The 21,861-nt window shown below is 44.0% G+C and overlaps 1 protein-coding gene across 2 annotated transcripts in view; it reads left to right on the top strand.

Annotated features, from left to right (window-relative positions):
- The window catches only part of CCDC149 (coiled-coil domain containing 149), a 140,992-nt gene that overhangs the window by 69,735 nt on the left and 49,396 nt on the right, over positions 1–21,861 (top strand). For both annotated transcript variants that reach the window (XM_037829512.1, XM_037829513.1), the window contains exons 4-7: positions 4,849–4,956; positions 19,028–19,144; positions 19,939–20,111; positions 20,819–20,891. In XM_037829512.1, the coding sequence (XP_037685440.1) occupies positions 4,849–4,956; positions 19,028–19,144; positions 19,939–20,111; positions 20,819–20,891 (471 nt within the window). The remainder of the gene's footprint in view (positions 1–4,848; positions 4,957–19,027; positions 19,145–19,938; positions 20,112–20,818; positions 20,892–21,861) is intronic.

The raw sequence follows: 21,861 nt of genomic DNA, 5'->3' as shown, positions 1-21,861 counted from the left end.
GGGCTGGAGTAGTTAGAGGCAATATGATTTTAATTGACCATTGTTTTGCAGCTAATGGAGAAATGCCTGGCTTTATCTGGGGAGATTTCTTTTCAGTCTGACTGCAGAGGAACAGTGCTTGATCATCAGGCCACTGGGTCTCAAAATCATGGTTTCCTCAAGAGCCCTTCTCCTGCCTCCCGGATCACTGGAACCATTGCCTGATGTATCTACTCAGTACCTGTCCTGCTCCAGTGTCAAATATCTGGGAATGTCACTGAGCCCTGTGCTATTCAAAGTGTCACCCAAGGACCAGCACCGGGGTCTGAGACTAGATAAGTACAGAAATGGAGAGTAAACTTTCGTTGCAATTTGGCAGCACAATTTTATGTCTGTTGAATTGAATAATAAACACTTGGGGTTTTATCTTGATGTCTTTTTAAATTCCTTTTTCTGGTAATTCACTTTTATTGTATTTTACTGAATTACCGACCTGTGAAGGATTAGAGGACAAGAACTGACCTCTCACCGCTGATAAATTGGGTGGACTGGTTTGGCTACTGCCGTTGTGTTGGTCCACGAATGTCAAGGTCTTCCCACCAACCTGAAGGGCTCAAGCCATTCCTGATTCAAAAGGGCAAGCTTAGGGAAGTTGAGGTTTTTTGTTTGTTTGTTTGTCTTTTGTTACCTTTTCATCGTTGCTCTTATAAAATCTTCTTTCCGAGCATCCCGTCCAATGTCCAGGAGAAGGCTCCTGTGAAGGTGAATTTTGCAGTGTCTCCTGCAGATGGGGATGCTGAGATTCGCCTGAACCCGTGCAGGTGGCAGGGGACCTGGAGAGGCTGCTTTCAGCCAGGCAAAGCCAGCACTGGGAGGCACCTCCTTCCCTTCTTCGGGGCCAATTGCTCTGGCCTGGTGGGCTGAACCACCATCTGTTAGGGAGGGACTATGCTTGCTCTCACAGGAGAGAATCAAGGAACTAGTGTCTGAGAAATGTTCTAGAGTTCTGACTCATGATACCTCGTGCTAAGGAAGGAGAGCTGTGAGTGGAGGGAGGTGGGGGAGGGTGGGGGCAGGGAAAAGAAAATCCAGAAGTGAATCATCTCCCGCCTTCACTGCAGCCCCCGGGGTCAGCCTGCTTTTGTGGCTTTGCACTACTTCCAGGGGTGTCTTGGGATGTGATGAGGGAGAGACGGATGCTCACCCTTTCCCCTGCCTGGAAAACTTTCCCCCAGATACCCACAAAGCTTTTGCTCATTCTCTCCCTTTTTTCAAGTCTTTTTTCAAATGTGACCTTCTCACTGAGACCTTCTCTGACTGTTTCCCCTGGCACACTCCATCCCCTTCGCCTGCTTCATTTTTCACCATAGCACTTTTCTAACACAATGAGTCATTATTATTTTTTTTATTGTCTATTCCCTCTCCCATCCTCCCACTGTAATATAAGTCTTACAGGGACAAGGGCTTTTGTGTGGATTGTTCACTGCTGTATCTCCAGAGTGTAAAACAGTGCCTGGCCCATGGTAGGTGCTCAGTAAATATTTGTTGTATAAAGAAATGAATGAGTAAAGAGCATTGAAGGGGCAGGATTGCAGAGGAGCCAGTTGTACATCATGGATGAAACTGTGTACACATTCCCAAGGAGGTGTTTCACCACTTCCAACAAACTCTGCCTACCGAGCAGCTGGTAAGACAGTGGCTGCAGTCAAGGGGAGTTAACCAGCACCTACCGTTTTGCCAAGCACCGTGGTAGGTGTGCTAAGCTCACTGTTTGATTTAAGTATCAAACCAGCACTTGAAGTGTTTATTGTCACCCAGCCAGTAGATGGCACAACTGGGATCCAACTTAGTCTCTCTGATTTCATCGAAGGAAATTTCTAAAAACTGTCAACTCGTCACGGTTTTGCTTGTGTTTCTTTGCTTCTCTACCTATAAAATGGAGATTAATTATCTTTATCCACCAACAAACTTTTTTCTGATGAGAGCAGAAATCTGGGAAAATTGGAATCCAACTATTATAAGACAGCTTTGCAAATATGGGGCAGAAAATTGGTGAGTATAAGGCAGGGCCTGATTGAATTCAGCCAATGGGTTTGAGTGCTTTTTCTATAGAGTTAAGTGATGGCATTTGTTTTCAGTATTCTGGATCTCTCCATAGGCTGAGACCCTAACTTCCAAACTCAGCTCATTGTCTTTCATTTAAAAAATATTTGCGGAGCATCTCCTAGGTGCTAGAGATAGGTCAGTAGATGGAACAAAGTTCCTTGCCTTCATGGAACTTATATTTTAGTTGGGGGAGACAGAACATAAACAATAAACCATGAAGTTAAGTATATAGTATGTTAAAAGATGGCGAGTGCTAGGGAAAAAAGAAAAGGCAGCATAGGGGCAATGGTTGGGAATTTGGGGTGGGTGGGGTGGGCAGATTGCAGTATTAGATAGCGCTCCAGGTGGACTCCATTGAGGAGGTGACCTTTCAACAAAGATCTGAAGGTGAGCCAAGAGGCACTCTGGAGGGAGAACGTTCTAGGCAGAGAGGACAGTGCCAAGGCACTGGGATCAAATCGTGCCTATCTTGTACTGGGGATGGCAGGGAGGTGAGCATGGGGGGAGCTGAGTGCATGAAAAGCTGAGGTGTGGAGCTGAGGTCTCAGAGGTGCAGGAAGCCAGGTCAGGGGCATGGCAGACTCTGGTAGGAACTTTGGTTTTTACCTTGAATGAGTTGGGAAGCCATTTCAAGGTTTTGAGCAGAGGCATTGTGCTGGTTTGAATTGGTTTTATACCCCAGGAAAGGCCATGTTTTTTTATTCTGTTCTTGTGGGTGCAGGCCTAATGTGAGTGGGACCTTTTGATTAAGTTGTTTCCAGGGATATGTGACCCACCCCATTCAAGGTGGGTCTTAATCCCCTTGCTGGAGTCCTTTATGAGAGGATAAAAGGCAGATGAAACTCAGAAGAGCCTAGAGACATTTTGGAGAGAGCCATTGAAACCAGAACCCAGGAGAGAAGGACCAGCAGACATTGCCCTCTGCCTTCCCATGGGGCAGAGGAACCCCAGATACCAGCAGCCTTTCCTCAGAGAAGGTATCTTCCTCTTGATGCCCTAATTTGGACATTTTTCATGGCCTTAGAACTCTAAGTTTGTAAATAATAAATCCCCATTGTAAAAGCCAACCCATTTCTGGTATATTGCATTCTGGATGCTTTAGCAAACTGAAAGAGGCATGATGTAATTGAATTTGCTTCTTTACAAGATCTCTATGGCTACTATGTGGAAAATAGATTGTAGTGGAATAGGAGTAAAAGCAGCAAGACTAGTTAGCAGACTAAGAAAATAATCCAGGTGCACACATGAAGTTGACTTGTGCCATGTGTGAGCATGAGGTGGTGTGTGTAGGACCCTGGGGATATCTTGAAGGTAATGACAACAGGATATCCCAATGGATGGGATTTGGGAAATGAGGAAAGTGAAGAGTCAAGGATGATTCCAAGGTTTAATTTTTGTATTCTTTTACATTTATTCCCTTTTTAGTTTCTAACAGAATTGAGTATCCAAAAAATATATATATTAGCATTGGAGTCTTTGGAAATTTAGCTACTACTCTTGGGCTAGTCCCTTAACACCTCAGGATTTGGGTTTCTTTGGCTAAATGAAGGGAATCTACAAGGTACTCTCTAAAATTCCTTGTATGACTATTTCTGAATGATTTCTTCCCAGGAGCCTCATCCTGATTACTTGCTTTCTTCTTTTCCTCCTTTATTTTTTCATCATGAGTCTTTAAAACATTTGCTGGTATACCAGCACTACCTAGAGCAGCATAAATGGGTGCTGAGGAAGTAGAAAACAGAATTTCTGTCTTTCAGTAGCTTGCATTCTTCTTGCTATGGTTAGATAAGAACATGATAAATGACCTGAGAATTAAAACAAGTTACAGTTAGCAAAATATAAATGGTACCATAGAAGAAGGAACCATGGGAGGCAAGGTAAGTTAACGGGTTAGTTGGTTGAAAAGCACATGGATAATGAAAGAGTTGGGAACTCCAGGTTCGGGGAACTGAGGAAGCAGACCTCAAGCCCAGGGAGCAGAGTAAAAGGGGCCAGCTTGCTCTGGGAAAGAGGGATGACGATGCCATGGGGTGATGCTGGATTGAAAGGGGGAGACCGGCTCATAGAGGACTGCACACGTGGGCCAGAAGGATCTGAATGTGAGCTGGGGGCAGGCCTTAAGGAAGGAATGATGTCATGAAGGCGGAGATTTGAACAAGATTTACCTGGCTCTTTGGAACCACATGAAAAGCACAGAGAAGTAAGGAGGTGGGAAAACCAGCCCAGGAAACTGTTGAATTAACTCCAGATCCCAAGTTCTGAAATTGATACACATGACTGCTGTCATCTCTGGCTGCCTCCTAGAGTTGTAATCAAACTTCTGGGGATGGAGGTAGCAAAGGAGCTCATAAAACAAGGTATATTGGGGGGCAGGGTGTGGATAAAACGAGAATATGAATCTTTCCCTATATTTTTGGCCCAAATTTTAGAATAGAACTCTGTCCACTTTCGAGATTTTTAGTGGTGAGCTCTTGAAAAAAAAGTCAAACACAGTGGACTCCTAAGTTACTTATCTGAGTGACCTCTGTGAGTCATTCCAGAGACAAAAGAATAGTCACAAATGGAGGTTCATGGCCAACTTCATTTTCCCCTGTGCAGTGTGGTGGCGTTATTTGCACACTGGCGATTCATATATGCATTTACTCAGATGAGTTCTGTGTGCTTCCCCTAGCTTGGAGGGCAGCACGAATAAGCCCAATGAAGCCCCGTGTTTATCTACTCTTCCATTTCTGATTGTTTTTCATAATGTGTTGATATTTCCAGGCCAATCTTGCACAACTATTGAGAGATTCTCAGGACCGAAATAAACATCTGGGAGAAGAAATTAAAGAACTTCAACAAAGGCTTGGAGAAGTCCAGGGCGACAATAAGGTACTGTGAATATTTAAAGGGAAAAAGCTCTGCTGCTTAGTGTGCCAGAAGTTTAAGTTTAGCACATCAGAAAAATGTGATGCAGCCTTTGCTGAAAAATTTGTTATAGATTTTTACATTTGCAATGTAAATTAATGGTTTAGCGTTTCTTATCTTTATTGCATTCCCTTTGTGTGTGTGTACACATGTGTGTGTTTCTGAGTTGCTCTAAAATATTGCCACAACCCATTGTAAAAGTTTCATTATGTTCAGTTTGGTGGTGAATAACATTGTGGTTGAGGGCAAAATAAAACCCAAATGCTATACTTTCCCACTTCTATACAAATAACGGATTTGTGGCTCAGATGATTTGGAATTATTCACATTTGGTTTTGAATTTTAAGTAGTCATCCTACTAATTATGTTCACATAACCAATTTATTTTATTGCTAAATTTGGCAATTTATATGGAACATTGCTCAAAATCCACTGCTTGGTATTAATCAAACTCCCCTGTTGGCAACGTTAATTATAAAATATGAACTCATAATCTCCAAACTAAATGTGTGCACTCTCACTCCCAGCTGAAGCTAGGAACAAAAGTACAATTGAGAAAGGGAAGAAAAACTACTGAAGTTTAATTCTGTAGCCCGAAATAAATTTCCCTTTTTGCCAAGATATATTCATTTTCAGCTCCTTGCCCAAGGCAGCTTTTGAAAGAGAGATGGCGTTGGAGTTTGACTCAAGAAAACTGTGTGTATGGGGGGGTGGGGTTGGATCTTTCTGGGTAATGTCTTTTAGAAGCTACCAAATTCCTTGACAAATGGTGGTGAACTTCATTTTTGCTGGGAGGTGGTGGGTTGTTTGAAGGCACCATTTTGAAAGATGCTCGCTCTTTTAAAAAATGCACAGGGGTGTCTGGGTTTCCAGAGAATTCTTTCATAACAAGAGACCAGAAAGTTCTCTGTGGGTACTGGTGGCGTGAGAGATTCCATCGAGGGCATTATTTAGCTGGAAACCTTCCTTAAGCAGCCTCTTCTCTTCATTTCCTCTGCCTTTTTAATTTTTTTAAACCTCTTGGATTCAACGTAAATTTCAAAAATTAGGCTCTACTCTTCCCATTCATGAAATGGGGGATGGGAGAAAAAGCCCAGGAGAGGTTCTAATTAACACTGGGCAAGCTAATCAGGCCTCTGGTGTGGTTTTATGGATCATTAAGAGGATTTAAGCTCTGGTAACCTAGGTATGTGGTCAGTAATTAAAGGCCAGACCTTCTCAGTCACTTCCCCAAGTGATAGTAGCAGGGAAAGATTTTCTAGAGAATCAAACAAAATGTGTGCAGTAGTAAACCCAGAAAATATTGCAGACATTTTGCAGGTATGATTTTGGAACCTTGGTTCTTCTTGAATCACTGATTTTTTTTTTCCTATTGGGTATGTTTGTTTTGTTTATCTGAGCAACTACCCCTACCCCCGTCAACTTTCCTAAATACACTTCTGCCTCACCTTTTTGCCACTTTTAATTTTTTCACCCTTTTGGTTGATGTGGAATAGGCATGAAGTATTTTAGGAATTTATGTTTGCAACTGATGTTTCCAGGAAAGCAAGAGAGGGCTGTGTGTGTGTGTGTGTGTGTGTGTGTGTGTGTGTGAGAGAGAGAGAGAGAGAGAGAATATTATGCACAAGTTGGGGGCCCGTTTTGCATTGTCACAGACTAAACTTCATGATTTGCTTGCGCGCTGGGTCTGTATTCCAAGAGCTGGACACATTTATCAAACTTTGTTTTCTCACCCAAGGTTTAGAATTCAGTGATTCGTATTCATGGTCTGTGAAGCAATTTGCCTGCCAAAAGGTGCACGGAGGATGTTATGATGTTCACCAGACCCCGGGTCTCAGGATCTGGCTTCTCTCCCTCAAAAGAGACTAATTGCAATGAGCCCCAGAGATTCCATTTATCCTCATTTGCATCTGAAGTTATAGGGCTGGTTTATTTTCGGCCCCTGTGAGTCATGGTCATCCCTCCGCCCACACCCCAATCCTTAGCATTAAGGCCAGATTACTCATTCGCTGATGACACGAGGCGCCTTTAGATACTCAGAGGCCCCTGTTCAAAGGTGGCTGTGACTGTGCAGTGGGGAATGGGTTAACCCTTCATGTCTTTGATGTATCATGTCATTCATTGCTCCGTCCCTTTCATCGCCCTGCAAATCCAGTCCCACCTCCTTGCCATGGCATGCTAGGCACTATGCGATCTGGCCCTTAAGGATTTCTCCTGCTGCCTCTGTTGCCACTAGTCCCCTCCTATTCCAGCCCTCCAGCTCTAATTTCAGCCCCCTTGCTGTGCTGTACTGCCTTGTGTCTCAGGGCCTTTGCACATGCTCTTGCCGCTGTCTGGAACATCCTTCCCCTTTACTTCATCCGCAAACCCCTGCTGAGCTCGCACGTCGTTGGTCAAATGTTTACTTTATCCAGAAAGCCTTCTTCACCTCTCAGAGAAAGGTGCCAGAATAGCACCCACAATGCCCGGCTCTTCCCACTCTGCGAGCACTTGCATGGTGTTGTCGTCCCTGCCATGACAGCCCACAACAGTGGAAGCTCTTTGTGGGAAGACATCCTGTCCTGTGTACTTTTGTATCTCTAGGAATTAGCATTCTTAATTCCTGATACATAGGCATTGTTTGATACATCTTTGTTGAAGGAGTGGAACGGAATCATTGAATGAGTGAATAAATAAAATGAATTGAATAGAAGAGCAAATGAGTTCAAGAAAGAGGAAGAGAAAAGGAAAGAAAGCAAAAGAACACGAGAAAACAAGCAGACTGACTGCCATCCTGGTGGCAGCCCTCACCAAGGGGTGGGAAGTGGTTGAAAATTTTAGATAAGGAAGCTAGAAAAGCAGACTGCCCCATCAGAAAAAAAAAAAAAAAAATCATAAGTGTGGGACTTAGGGGGATCCCCTGTGGAAAAAGCAGAGGGTCTATTGCTGAGCCTTGGCAGACAAAGGGTATGTGTCCTGCTCATTGGCTGGTTCAAGCCCATTAAATTCAAGGATGCTTAATAATCGTCGTTGTTGGATGGACTCCTAACTCCAATTCCAAACTGAAGGACTGATGGCATCATTTTATGAGCAATTGTTAAAATGAAAGATTTTTATCTCCAAGTTGCCATTTTAACTGGCGACCCTTATCTATATTTTGGGAAGCCCAGATTCTAGATGTTAAGTACATTTAAGAAACAAGGCAATGGGAAATTACTTGCCTTAGATATTTTAGGGTAGACTAATTTTTCCATTTGTTCAGCTAGAGCCTTGTAACCCTATGTGTCATAAAGCATTTCCAAACAGCTTTTTGAAAGATTTGTTGCCACCCCGGCTTACAAGCAGGTTAGCATTCCCGTTGGGGCTGGGGAGCAGGTTCCTACAACAGGGTGGGGGGCAGTGTCAGGTTGCCAGCTGTGATCCTTCACCACCAGCTCTCTGTCCTGTGCCCAAGAATTTCTCGGGGGCTCCCAGACTGACACAATCCCCCAATCCAAACCAGATGACAGATATGAGAAAGGAAACCTACTGGGCACCCTCCCCTTCCTGAAAATTATAGGTCTTAAAGGTTAATGAGGAAGCGAGAGGCCTCTGAAGAAGGGAGGACTCACACCCCCACAGATCACCATGGGAAAAGCTCTTCATGATTTCCCAGCACCGTCGGTGTGTCAGTCTGTGAGGACAAAGAACCAACTATGGGGAAGGCCCCAGAGTCTGAAAAGGAGCCCACTTGGGGAACTGCAGCTTTGCTTCCTGCCCTGGGGTCTGCCTGTTGCCTCTTCTTGCATTTAGAAAAGAGTGAATTCAGGGAAAGGGGACCAGGACAAAGAAGGGGGCTCTGATTTGGGTCATATTGCACCCCCCAAAAGATACATTGAAATCCTAACCCTTGGTCGTGAGAACGTGACCTTATTTGGAAATAGGGTCTTTGAAGATGTGATTAGGTAAGATAAGGCCAAACTGGATTAGGACGGGCCCTAATTCAGTATGCCAGGGGTCCTTGTAAGAAGGGGAAATTTGGACACACAGATAGAGACAGAGCAGAAGGCCATATAACGATGAAGGCAGAGATTGAAGTGCTGCAGCTGCAGGCCAAAAAATGCCAAGAATTGCCGGCAAACTGAAACTAGAAGAGGCAAGGAAGGATTCTCGCCTACAGGTTTGGAGGGGTTTTGGACCTGCAGACACCTTGATTTTGGACTTCAAGCCTCCAGAACCATGCAAGAATAAATTTCTGTTGTTTGCAACCACCAAGTCTGTGATAATTCATTACAGTAGCCTTAGGAATCCAAGACAGGGGCACTGAGATATAAGGGTTAGTAAGAGGCAGTCACCATTACTAGCAAATGGCATTAGCAAATCAGCTCTCCAAAAGAGGAAGCCCTGCTTCTAGTGTTTCGCTAATTTCTGTGGTGTAAATACTGATGCAATAACAGACTTCAGGCTACAAAAGCAAAGTCACTGACCATGGGGTTGGAAAGAGATGTGCAATCCAGTGAGAGCTGGCCTCTGCCCACCGCTGTGAAGCAGTGTGGGGTAAGTACAGTCTAAGAATTCAACCTTTGGAAATGGTTAGAGCCAGTTTGAAATTTCTAGCTCGGCCAGTTATTATCTGTGTGGCCTTGGGCAAGTCAGTTTTCTTCCTATACCTCGGTTTCCTCGTCTGTAAAATGGCAATCATACCACCTTCCATGGAGTTGTTGTCAGGTTTCATCATTTGTTCCTCAAAGCATGACTGGGGCTGTCTCCGGTTTCTAGAGCTGCTTTAACAGAACACCACAGACTGGGTGGTTCTAGGGAAGAATCCTGCTTTACTTCTCCCTGGTTTCCAGTGGCCCCAGGTATTCCTTAGCTTGTAGCAGCATAATTCCAATCCCTGCCCTTGTCAGCACTTGATGTTCTACCCCTCTGTCTGCATCTCTTCTCTTCTTATAAAGACACCAGTCATGTTGGATTAAAGTCCCACCCAACTGCAACATGACCTCATCTCAACTAATTCCAGCTGCAACAACCCTGTTTCCAAATATCACGATCTGAGATACTGGGGGTTAGGACTTCAATATTTATATATATATATATTTTGTAAGGTACGATCAACCTGTATTAGGGGCTTACTATGTGCTGGTTCACATTCCAGGAACCGAGGAGACATCAGGGAGTAAGACCAAGGTCCCTGCTCTCACAGAGCTTATATTCTAGTTGGAGAGACAGACAGTAAGAAAATAAAGACATAAGTAAGATCATCAGACAGCATTAGAGCTGGGAAGAAAATAAAACAGGACCATGAGGTTTAATGATGTGTGTGTGTGTGTGTGTGTGTGTGTGTGTGTGTGCAATGTTAAGTGTTTGTGAAGGGGATGGTGTGGTGCCTGATGCCCAGTAACCCTTCAGTAAGGGGTAAGTGGCTGTTATCTTTAGCACAACATGGGTCCATAACAGCTTAGAATCCATTTGTGCGAGAGTTCTACCAGGACTCGCAAGGTCTTCCTTCCTTTCGATTGACTCTTTCCAGCCAGTTGAGTCTGTGCCCCCAAATAGAAGCTGAAGCTTGGGGTGGGGGAGACGCCTGGCATCTGGCAGTTGGGTCCCCAGAACTCAGCCCTGTAATCACCACCCCAGACTTCATCAGCGCCAAGCATTATTGCTTTGGTGCCAAGCTCCTGGAAGCTTTTTTGCATTTTGTGTGCCCCTTGTGGAATAAGCACCTATTAGGATACATCAGGAGTGGCAACTCACGTTCCCACTGAGACAGCCAGCAGTTGGTTTTCTTGTCCTTTTACTTTTGTTTCTCTTGGTGTTAAAGATTGTGGCACTTTAATACACAATGCAACATGGTGCATTCCAAAGCAAGGAAGTCCAGGCAGACAGCTACTCCTCCCATGGCACACATCCACATTTCCCGGGGCCCCCACTGGCGAATTTAAATTTAGCTGTTGTGATATCCCATAAACACGGGGTTTTGCCCTTGATAGCGAGCTCTGTGTTACACCAGCTGACAGTCTTTAAGTACCTCTGTTTTATCTGGTGCTGCCACCATAAAACGAAAGAGCCCCTCTGTGAACATACCTCTATTGACTGGGACTTTTGGATGGACTCTGCGAGCAAACCAATTAAGTAACAGTCGCAAGCCAATAAAGACGGGCCAATGAGCATGCAGGTGACTAATTAAAGTATACTTTGTTAAAAAGGATGCTCAGCTGTGGATGTTTGTAATGGTCCAGGGTGGGCTCTTTGTAAATCATTCCACTTTATGCTTCAAAGGGAGCAGAGAGACACCCTCCGTCTGTAGGAAACCCAAATGAAGGGGGCACACTAATGAAAAGCTCTCACCTTGGGGCATTATAGAAACTAGTTACAAAGAATGAAAATGAGTGATAAGGGGCCCTTCACCCGCCTCAGCCCCATCACATCTTGTTCTAACTGGGATCTTGGATGTGAACTATATGTAAGTCAAGCCCAGCTAGTTCAGCATTCCCTAATGTTTCATTGTCAAATGAATGAGATGCTTTAGGTCTTCAGAGACTGTATTTGATCCTGTCCTGACTGATATGAGTTTGGAGCCTGGGTTGACCATGCGACCAATACGGGACATTTATCCCATAAAACATGCCTCCTAATTATATTTCTCAGTACAGACCTGGTGATTCTGAAAGACCTCTCTGCTCAAGTCTTGTTTTACAGTTAACCGTATCCAAATTACACCTAAATTTAAAAAATAAATTGAAGCAGCTTTAAAACTTGGTGAGAACCTATAAAGACTGTGACTCTGGCAGCAACGTGAGCTGAACTGTGTGAGGGTCATTCAGAGGTTTCCTAGCTGTGTGACCTTGGGCTGGTTGCTTGACTTCTCTGTCCCTCAGTTCTCATCTGTACAATGGAGAGAACACTTCATGGTGTGCTTCAATTCAATTTATTTCAACACATCTTTTTTGAAGACTGATGGTATGGTTTGGGGATAGCACAGAAAATTAAGCCACTGATGAGTTTCTGCTCTCGTGGGGTTTCCGTTCTAATGGAGCAAACAGACAGTAAGCAAATAAATGAATAAATATGTCATATTTCACAGCTTCTGAGACCTATGGTTTTTTGCATTTTAGCATTTTTTTATACAGTCAATAGTATGTAATTATGATTGGCACTTTTTACTTTTTCTTAGACGTGCATAATGGTGGGTCTTATGGAGTCTTAGATTTGATGGAACAAAATATAATATGTCAAGGAGTGTTAAGTGCTAAGTAAATCGATAAGGCAGGCTAAGGAACTAGAGAGCGCAGTCAGTGGGGGGGGGTTATTTATATGGAGTGATCAGGGAAGGACTTGCTGCTGACGTGTCCTTTGCACAGAGACCTGCAGAAAGTGTGGGCATGAGGTGTTCAGATATGTGGGGGGTGAGGCTCCCAGGCAGAGAGAGAGTGGGTGCAAAGGCCCTGTGGCAGGAGTGAGCTTGGGGGTTAGAGGAGCAGCAAGGGGGGCAGCGTGCCTTCTGCGAGGATGAAGGATGAAAAGTTCTATCATGGCTTAATGCAGAGCACCCTCTGCAAAGAGGAGTCTCTGTGCTGGTGGTGGTTGTAGTTGTTGTGGAGAGAGACAGAACGGCAGAGAGTCCGGATCCCTGAACAGCCAGGGTTCAACTCCCAGCTCCGCCATTTACAAGGTTTATGACTTTACCGCTCTGTGCAAGTTCCTTTTCCTCTTTGTCTCGGTTTCTCATCTGAAAATGGGAATAATAGCAGTGATAATAGATAATAATAATAATGATAATAGATAATAGATAGTAGGGTGCCTGTTGGGCTTCAGTGGGTCGGTGTGCTGAATCACTAGGATAGCATGTGGCATGCTGGAAGTTGACATGAGTGTTGGCTCTAAATGTTAAATGACTGAATCCTGTGGTTAGGGCACAGTGTAGCCTAGCGAACTGTCCTGTGTCAACCTTTTCGAGCCCAGGTAGCTTGTTCATAAGGAGATAACGTTGTCCTCCTGGGGGGTGGGAAGCATTGAATGAGGGGCTTCCCATATTTAAGAAACATTTGAGGACCATCGACAGCAGCCAGACACACTCTTGGTGCCGGGGTATTGCAGCATATGACAGGCAAGGTCCCTGCCATCGTGGAGCTTCTGGCAGGGAGGGAACAAGCAGATGAACGAGATGATGTCCGGTAAGTACTATGAAGACAGCGAGGCAGGGTAGTGTGAGGGACAGGAGCTTGGGGAGTGGATGACCTTAGCGATGGTGTCCAGAGTAGCCTTCTCTGAGGAGGTGACACTGGATCTAAGACCAGAGTGAAACAAAAGAAGCAGGCTCTGCACAGACCTGTGAGCAGGGCACCCCCAGAAAGAGCAAGGCAAGTGCAAAGGCCCTGAGGTAGGACCGGCTTGGCCTGTGTGTGGCACTGGAAGGAAGCCGGTGTGGCTGGAGCACCGAGAGGGAAGAGGAGTGTGTTAGAGATGGGGTCAGGAGGCAAGCAGGGAGCGGGTCGTATTGTGCCTTGTCAACTCTAGTAAGGACCTTGGCGTTCATTCCAGAGCAGTGAAAGGGCACTCCTGTGCCCGGTATAAAGCTTCTAGCACAGGGCTTGCTTGGCCCACATCGTTACCTGGGAGATGTTATTATGGGTCCTAAGGGTATGTAAATGGTCACCAGAGCCTTGGGGCTGGGGGAAGATAATGAAAACTCCTGTTTATAAGTGATGAATTCTTTTATTTAAAACTGGAATGTTGTACAAGTCTAGGGATTTAAACTCTAGTGTACACAATGGAATCATCCACCTGGAGCCTTTTTAAGCCCTTTTATCATGGGTATTTTCGAAAGGTCAAGGGGAACAGTTGGAGAGTAAGTGGAGAAAACCAACAGTAAAAGTAAGGACAGAACAGGCAGGGCAATCCTAGGTAAATGTTTAATAAATGCCTTTTGGTGCTGCCCTCACCCCAGGTGTGCTCTTTGCAGCAGCACCTGAGGACCAGGATGAGGAAGGGCTGGCAACCACTTCCTGCTGACGATTCTCTCATCTCATCCTCCCAGTAATCCTGGCAAATACACAGTTCCTGTGTAAGAAGTGTGGCCAGACACTCTGTACCTGGGGAGTGCAGTTTTAGGGCCCTGTGGAGAGTGAAGTGAGCAATGATCATTATTGCTTTGTATCTTCACAGCAGCTTGGCAACCAGCTCCACCTCCCTGCACAATGCCAGGGGGTATCATTCATTTTGTGGGAACAGAGACCCCTGGAGTTGCACAGTGCACAACCTGAGCAGCCGTGCATGGCTGTTCTATCTACAAGATAGCTTTTATTCCCGCTCCCCACTTTTTTTTAAACCAATAAGTCTCAAGTGGCCCAGTGAAGTTAGTTGGCTTGCCAAGGGCACATGGTGAGGAATAGCAGAAGCAGGACTCGAACACAGATTGTGCCCAGAGCACAATCACTGCTCCTACACGTGGCTGTTTCTTGTCATCTATTGGAGGAAATAGATTCAGGCAAATGAAAACAAGATGAGGTAGGGTATGTTGAAGGCTGTGATAGATAAAGCCCCAGAAGAGAGCAAGGAAGAAGCATGTCAATGTGCCTGGGGAGAGCTGGGCAGAGGAGTCAGACTTGGCCAGCAGAGGTGGAGGAAGGGCACCCAAAACCCGTTGTGCCACGTTTTTGCAGCCTTGTCCCCCTGCCAGCTGCAGCTGCAACTCATCCACAAGCTGACAACTCTCACACCCGTAATTCTTTCAATAAACCTTTATTTCTATTTAAATCAAATGAATGCATCTACTGGTGGCACCTCCCAGGGCAGCAGTCCACATCATGGGTTGGCACAGGGGTGCTGGCCATGGAGTGTTGATGGCCTGTATGAGAGAATTATGTGCCCTGAACAGTTGCTTCCTAGCCATTTTCCAAGGCAGAAAATCAACATCATTTGCCTGCATTATACAGATAAGGTTGACTTGGTAGCACTGCTTCCACCCGCTTAGAAGAAAAATCAGACTTCCCTAGAGGGCTTATGTGTGGGGAAACTTATACTGAGGATAATGATGATAATATTAATCATGATCGCAGCTAACCTTTATTTATCACAGTTTATGTTCCAGGGATGTGCTAAGTATGTTTGAGAAATCCCATCTTCTCTTACATAGGGTACAGTTCTAAAGTCAGTATAAGGAGCAAAAACTGGCTTCTAGGCAAAATTTCCCTTGATGATCCTTTAAATTGCCCATAAAGTCAGGCACATGGTTGTATGTAAACTCCTGAACAGTACTGTTATGTATGATTATGAATACTATGATTTTGCATAAATGTATCAGCAGTCACCTCACTCTCAGTCTGGGACATTGAGGGCAGGGGTTGGCAGAATCACCCAATTTTTTGAATTGTTCTTTCTCTCTGGTCCTCTCCACCCTCAGTCTTCCTCACTGCTCTTTGTTTCTCCCCTCTTAGCTTTTTACCAAACGTATATTGGAATTCCCTCAAATTAAATGCTCATTTAATGCAACTGCACTCTGTCTCACTTCATGCTTACAGCAATGCTCCAAGAAAGCTATATTATTACTTTTGTATTTTTATGGAGGAGGATACTGACGATCAGAGAAGTTCAGGCACCTAACTGAAGTCACACAGCGAACCCCTGGCCAGACCGACTCCAGAGCCTGCAGCTGTCAGCTGGGAAAGCAGGAAAACTTCTCCTGGGGCATCTGCACCAAGCCATGATGACTTTCTTGGGTCCTTCCAGCTGATTGCACTTGAGTTTCAGACCCAACTAATGATCCAGCTATTACCAACTTGGGGCTTACTTTTAAAAATAAATGTTTCAACCAGTCCAGCCCTGAGATTGAATAGCCAATATTGTATGCACATTAAATGCCAAATGATTGTTAACATGTTTATTGAAGCTTAACAGGCATCCAGTATATAAAAGATGACTCTCTATATGGCTGTCAGACCTCAGTAAACATGTTTAATAATTAAATGGCATTAAGCAAACATAATTGTGTGATTCTGAATTAAGTGTTCAGTGAAGCGTATGGTGAATAGCAAACCACAGCACTGTTTTATTATTTAAAGTTCAGGCCGTCAGACTGGCTTCTCACATTTCAAGAAAAGTGTCCTGCTTTCAAAGAAGCCTTCCAGGACTGCTGTTGCCCTCATGCCAAGAAGGCTGGGGCCTTCTCGTTCCTGGACCCTTTCATCTGAGAAATGTTTCGTATTTGGCTTGCTCTTTGTATTTCTGCATACCCACTTACCATTCTGAAGTCCTGAACCAAGAATTAAGTAACCCAAAATATGTTTTCCACACATCAGCTTTCAACGAATTAACCATTGCTGCCACAAGCCCCATTTCCTTCACATAATCAGATTCCACTAAGCCCAGCCATCTGTCTGTCTAAGCATCAACATCCTCTGTCAGGTCTGTGTACGGCTGTCTTGCCTGCCCGGAACACTGTCTGCCCCGTGGTGCTTTAGCTCCTAGTAGGTATGCAATAGATATGTGTTGAATTCAGTGGAGTACTTTTCAAATAATGACCCAAAATAAATGCCATTTGGAAATGCTCTTTACTTTTTTTGTTAGTCATTTCTTTCAAAGTTCATTACTGCTATTAACTATTTATTGTTTTAACTTAATATTCTACCTTGGCTTAAATTAACTTTCATCTCACACCTGCCCTCAAATCCTTCAGAGACTTTAAAAATAAAGCCACTTTCTCTACTGGCAAATTAAGATTCATGCAGGGACAAGAAAGAGCATCCTCCAGGTAGGACTTAGCTCCTGGGCTCTGTAGGACCGTCTCCAGGACCTCACTGCAGGTGAAGGTCACCCATGTACACCTGTCAGGGGTGTGTGGAGATCAAGCTAAAAACCCCTTTAGAAAAGTGTCGGGGGGGGGCGCGGTGGGCAGCTCTGTAACTTTAAAAAGTCCCTCTTTAACGGTGAACCGTGATGGGCAAGTACAGGAATACCTGGGACCATCAGATCTTCCTTGGATATCTCAGGTACTTCCCGTTGCAACCCTGCCTGCAGGGCTTGGGGCCTCAGATGGGGATTGGTCAGGGTCTGGGGAAACTATGAGTTCTGTAGGGATCCCTTGGAAAATGACATTTTTGAAGACTGGAATTTTGTTTCTAGGGATTTTAAAACATCTAAATAAAAGCATATTATGAAAGTCATGCATGTTTATTTTTTAAAATTCATTTTTGTTGAGATGTATTCACATACCATACAAGCATCCAAAGTGTACAATCAGTTGTTCACAGTACCATCATGTAGTTGTGAATTCATCACCCCAGTCTATTTTTTGAATATTTTCCTTGTACCAGAAAAAGTGAAAAAAAGAATAAAAAATAAAAGTAAAAAAAAAACCCAAATTATCCCCCCCCACCCTATTTTTCGTTTAGTGTTTTTGTCACCATTTTTCTACTTATCGATCCATCCACTGGATAAAAGGACTGCGATCCACAAGGCTTTCACAATCACACTGTCACCCTTTGTAAGCTGTATTGCCATACAGTCGTTTTCAAGAGTCAAGGCTACTGGGTTGTAATTTGATAGTTTTAAGAATTTATTTCTGGCTATTTCAATGCACTAAAACCTAAAACGCGTTATCTATGTAGAGCATAAGAGTGCCCACCAGAGTGACCTCTTGACTCCATTTGGAATCTCTTAGCCATGGAAACTTTGTTTCATTTCATTTCACATCCCCCTTTTGGTCTAGAAGATGTTTTCAATCCCACAATGCCAGGTCCAGATTCATCCCTGGGAGTCATATCCTGCACTGGCAGGGAGTTTCTCACCCCTGGGAGTCAGGTCCCACATAGAGGGGAGGACAGCAAGTTCACCTGCCAAGCTGGCCTAGTTAGAGAGAGAGGGCCATATCTGAGCAACAAAGAGGTATTCAGGGGGACACTCTAAGGCACAATTACAAGCAGGTTTAGCCTCTCCTTTGGAGGAACAAGCCTTATAAGGGCAAGTCCCATTATAGAGGGCTCAGCACATCAAACTACCAGTCCTCAATGTTTGTGAGAACATCAGCAACAATCCAGGTGGGGGAGCCCAACACCTCTGCATTTTCCCCCAGCTCCTCAGGGGAGCCCTGCATATATATTTTTATTCTCTGCCCAAATTACTTTGGGATGTGTCACTATTTCACACTAACCTATGCATGCTTATTTTTAAAGTTAGAAAACAAGGAACAGATAGACTCACCACCACCTAAACAGACACATTTTAACATTTTGATTTATTTGGCAATTTTTTTCTTCTATACGACGGTTTCTTAGTATAGTTTTTATCATGCTGCATATAAAAGTTGGTTAGTATTCTGCCTTTTTTGCACAGAATGTGACATCGTAAGCATGTTCCATCATATTACATAGTTCATACAACAATCGTTTCATATGGTTACAAACTAAACCATTGATTGACTGCCTAAAGTAATCAAACTAGTTTGCTAACCATCCCACTATTGGACTTTTATTTCTAGTTGTTGTTGTTATTTTTTACTGTTACTATAAATAATAGTCCAAGCTACTTTTTGTTTTTCCTAAAGCTAGTTCATACCTGGGATTATTCTTAGCCCAGATTGTCAGAAGTAGACTTACTGGTTCATTGAGTAGGAACATTTTTAACACCCTTGATAACATCGCCTAATTGTTAAGTGGGATATACTACCTTACATTTCCACCAACATGCAGGAGAGTGCCCTTCCCGGCATTATGTTATCAGTTTTTGATCTTTGCTAAGTTTAAATACGTCCCAGCATTTTTTTCTGCCCCTCACTATGGCAGTGCTACGCAGGAGACACACCTTCAAATGCCCAGGTGTGTGTTCCCATTAGCCTTCTACCTGGGGAGTGTGTGTGTGTGTGTGTTTGTGTATAAATACAATATATTTAAAAAAAATTTTTTTTTAAATCATGATATTGGCAGAAAATTTCTTTTGTTTTGCTCCTCTCCCCAAATATTTCTCAAGACAGTCTTCCTAAAATTTCCACCTAGCATCCTTGTGTGAATGTGTGTGTGTATAGGGATATATTCATTTTAACTTTCTCTGTGTTTTCTTTTCCTGCTACTGGAAAATGCAGCTCTTGAGGATGACAATCGCCAAGCAGAGGCTCGGAGATGAAGAAATCGGGGTGCGGCACTTTGCGGCTCACGAGCGTGAAGACCTGGTTCAGCAGCTGGAAACTGCTAAGGAGCAGGTTCGTCCTAACAGCTCTCAGAAGTGAGAAACGGGCTGGCATAGCTGCACACAGCACAACGAAGAGTAGACTGTGCTCCCTCTATCTCTAGCGGGGTGGGGACAGGTGCCTGGGATGCGAGGCAGAGCAGGAAAGGGGACACAGGTCCAACGTTTTTAATTTCTTGGCACTCGGCAAGGCTCCCAAGCAGATCTTGTGCTTCTGGCTTCCAGCAGCTCTGTCCCTGAGACTTTGGGTGCCATTTGCTCTGACCACACAACTAGAAATCTGCTCCCCCCGCCCCCAACCTAGGGTAGCTAGGAAGAGAACCAAATATGACAAAGTTTCTACCCAAACGATGAGCAATGCTTAGGCAAAATCTCAGTGGGTCCAGAGCCCTAAGAGATCCTAGACTTCGTCTGCCCTTCTTATGCATTGGTTCTGAGGACGAGGACAAGAGCTCTTGGTTGAGAGTGGATTTGAAGAAGTATGTATTTGTGAGACACAGGCTGCTGCTCGCACTGTCTGGATTCACCCCCACATGCCCTGGCTTTAGGGCACACTGCAGGGGGTAAGGGTTGGGCTCTGTTTCTCTGTGTGCTACTGCATCGCCCCTGTCTTAGATAGAGTTTAGTATCTGGCAGGAAGTCGTCCCCTTGGTTTTAGCTTTGGTTGTATTCCAGTGGGTGGCACGTAGGGTTTTATAGCATGCGGGTGGTATTAATAAGCTCTCTAAAAGTCAGTCAACCAAGCAGAAGGCCATAAAGCTGACGTGCAAGGAACATCTTGAGTAAGGGCACTGCCTTTGGTTTCAGATTGAGTCTTTGGAGCATGACCTGCAGGCCTCTGTGGATGAGCTTCAGGATGTTAAGGGAGAACGGTCCTCCTACCAGGACAAAGTGGAAAGGCTAAACCAGGAGCTAAACCATATCCTGGGGGGGAACGAGAACCGCATCATTGACGTGGATGCCCTGTGCATGGAGAACAGGCAAGTGGCCAGGCCCAGGCCTGTGCTTGGGTGCAAGGCCGACTCTCCGTCAGCCTGCAGGCTGGGAGTTATTTGCAGCCCTGTTTACGTTTCAGAAAACTGCCTTACAGTGAAAGGAAAGTCACCATCCCCAAACGATGACCATGCTTCCCTTGTAAAAAGAAGAAAAGAAGCAACACATGCCTACATGCCTAAAAAACTACTCCTTTTCCTCTCTCCATCACCCCCTCCCCCCAGTTGGGTGAGAAGGGTAAGGACCCAGTGAAAGCTGCTTGTTATTGCTACCAAGGAGAGGAAAAAGAATAAGAAAATAAATTGAGAAATTCCCCTAGCTGTTTCATTTCCCCAAGGCAAATTTCAGTACGTGTGTATGTCTAACTTAAAGTTATGTCTGGTGTCACCTCTTCCTGCTTTACTTCCCAGTGGAATCATCTTAATGAGAATTATGTGAAAATTGTGCTAATATCCCTTAGGGGATCTCTGCAGAGGGCTGTTTTAAAGTGGGGTTTCTATGATTGGGGCATGTTTGACCTTGATCGCATCCATTTGAGAAGGTCATAAAGATATACTTTTTCTCCTCCTCCTTTTGGTAGTGGGAAGGAGAGGCATTATATTTAAAGATGGCGCTTCAGGCATGTGATTTTTTCTTTTGTCCCCTTATACTTGAGCGTCCCAAACACTTTTTAGTGATATATATTCTCTTCTAGGTACCTTCAAGAGCGATTAAAGCAACTTCACGAAGAGGTCAACCTCCTGAAATCTAATATTGCCAAATACAAGGTAGCAAAATCGTGATAACGATGATGATTCACTACTGTACATCTAAATGTCATTCTATTTTAATTCTCTTTTATGTACCAAGCATATTTTCATGCTTGCCTGCTCTCCCAGAGAGTCCAATAAGAACTTTAACTGAGATAACCAGTGAAAATTAAACTCAAAGCAACCAACAAAATTGAAACAACTTTAGAAAGAATTCCTTCTGCTGCTGTGATCTGTGTAACACACTGAAGCCACCAGCGGGTGGACTTGTCCACTCTACACCCATGGTCCATAAGAAATTGGGTTTCTTATCTACTTTTGTATTAAATATTCTGTCATCAGATGCTGTTTTTCTCTAATCAGAGGAAAAGTTTTCCGAGTAATGAAGAAACAAATATCAGGAAATCACAGTCTAAACGGTAGTGTTCACGTCACACTGAAAGGATGGAATGTTTAAATTGTCCCCACTGTTATTTAGTCTAATTCCAGCACCATTAGTTTGATAATATCTATTTCTGCAGATGCTAGTTGTAAGTGTTATAATTAGAAAAATCTCCTGGGTTTCTCTGCTTTGAAAATAGATTGATTTCTCTTCCTGAGGGTGAAGTTTTGCAGCAGTCTCAGTGCTTGGGAGAGCTTGATCATTCTCCTGGATTTTGATGCTAGCTTTTTTTCCTCAGAAATCTCTATACTGTTCTCCTTTCCATTCAGTAGGGCCATGTTTTACTTTTCACCAATCCTATATTTATATATACATGCAGTTAAAGAAGAATACAGCTTTAAAATTATATAATTAATACCTTATTTTTTAAAAATGCAGTATGCATTCATTTAACAACATATATTCTGTTCTAGGAGCTAAGCCCTAGATTGATACTACCCATCAATTTTCACGTAAGGGTCTGTTCTAGGAATGACATGTCATGGTACATAGACACTTTCTTAATCTTTTGTCCAAGGCAGATGTAACTAATCAATCATAGCATCC

The sequence above is a fragment of the Choloepus didactylus genome, chromosome 3 (assembly GCF_015220235.1).
Source record: "Choloepus didactylus isolate mChoDid1 chromosome 3, mChoDid1.pri, whole genome shotgun sequence".
Classification (NCBI taxonomy): Eukaryota; Metazoa; Chordata; class Mammalia; order Pilosa; family Megalonychidae; genus Choloepus; species Choloepus didactylus.
The sequence above is the reverse complement of the archived record's forward strand: the minus strand, read 5'-3'. Positions and strand labels throughout refer to the sequence as shown.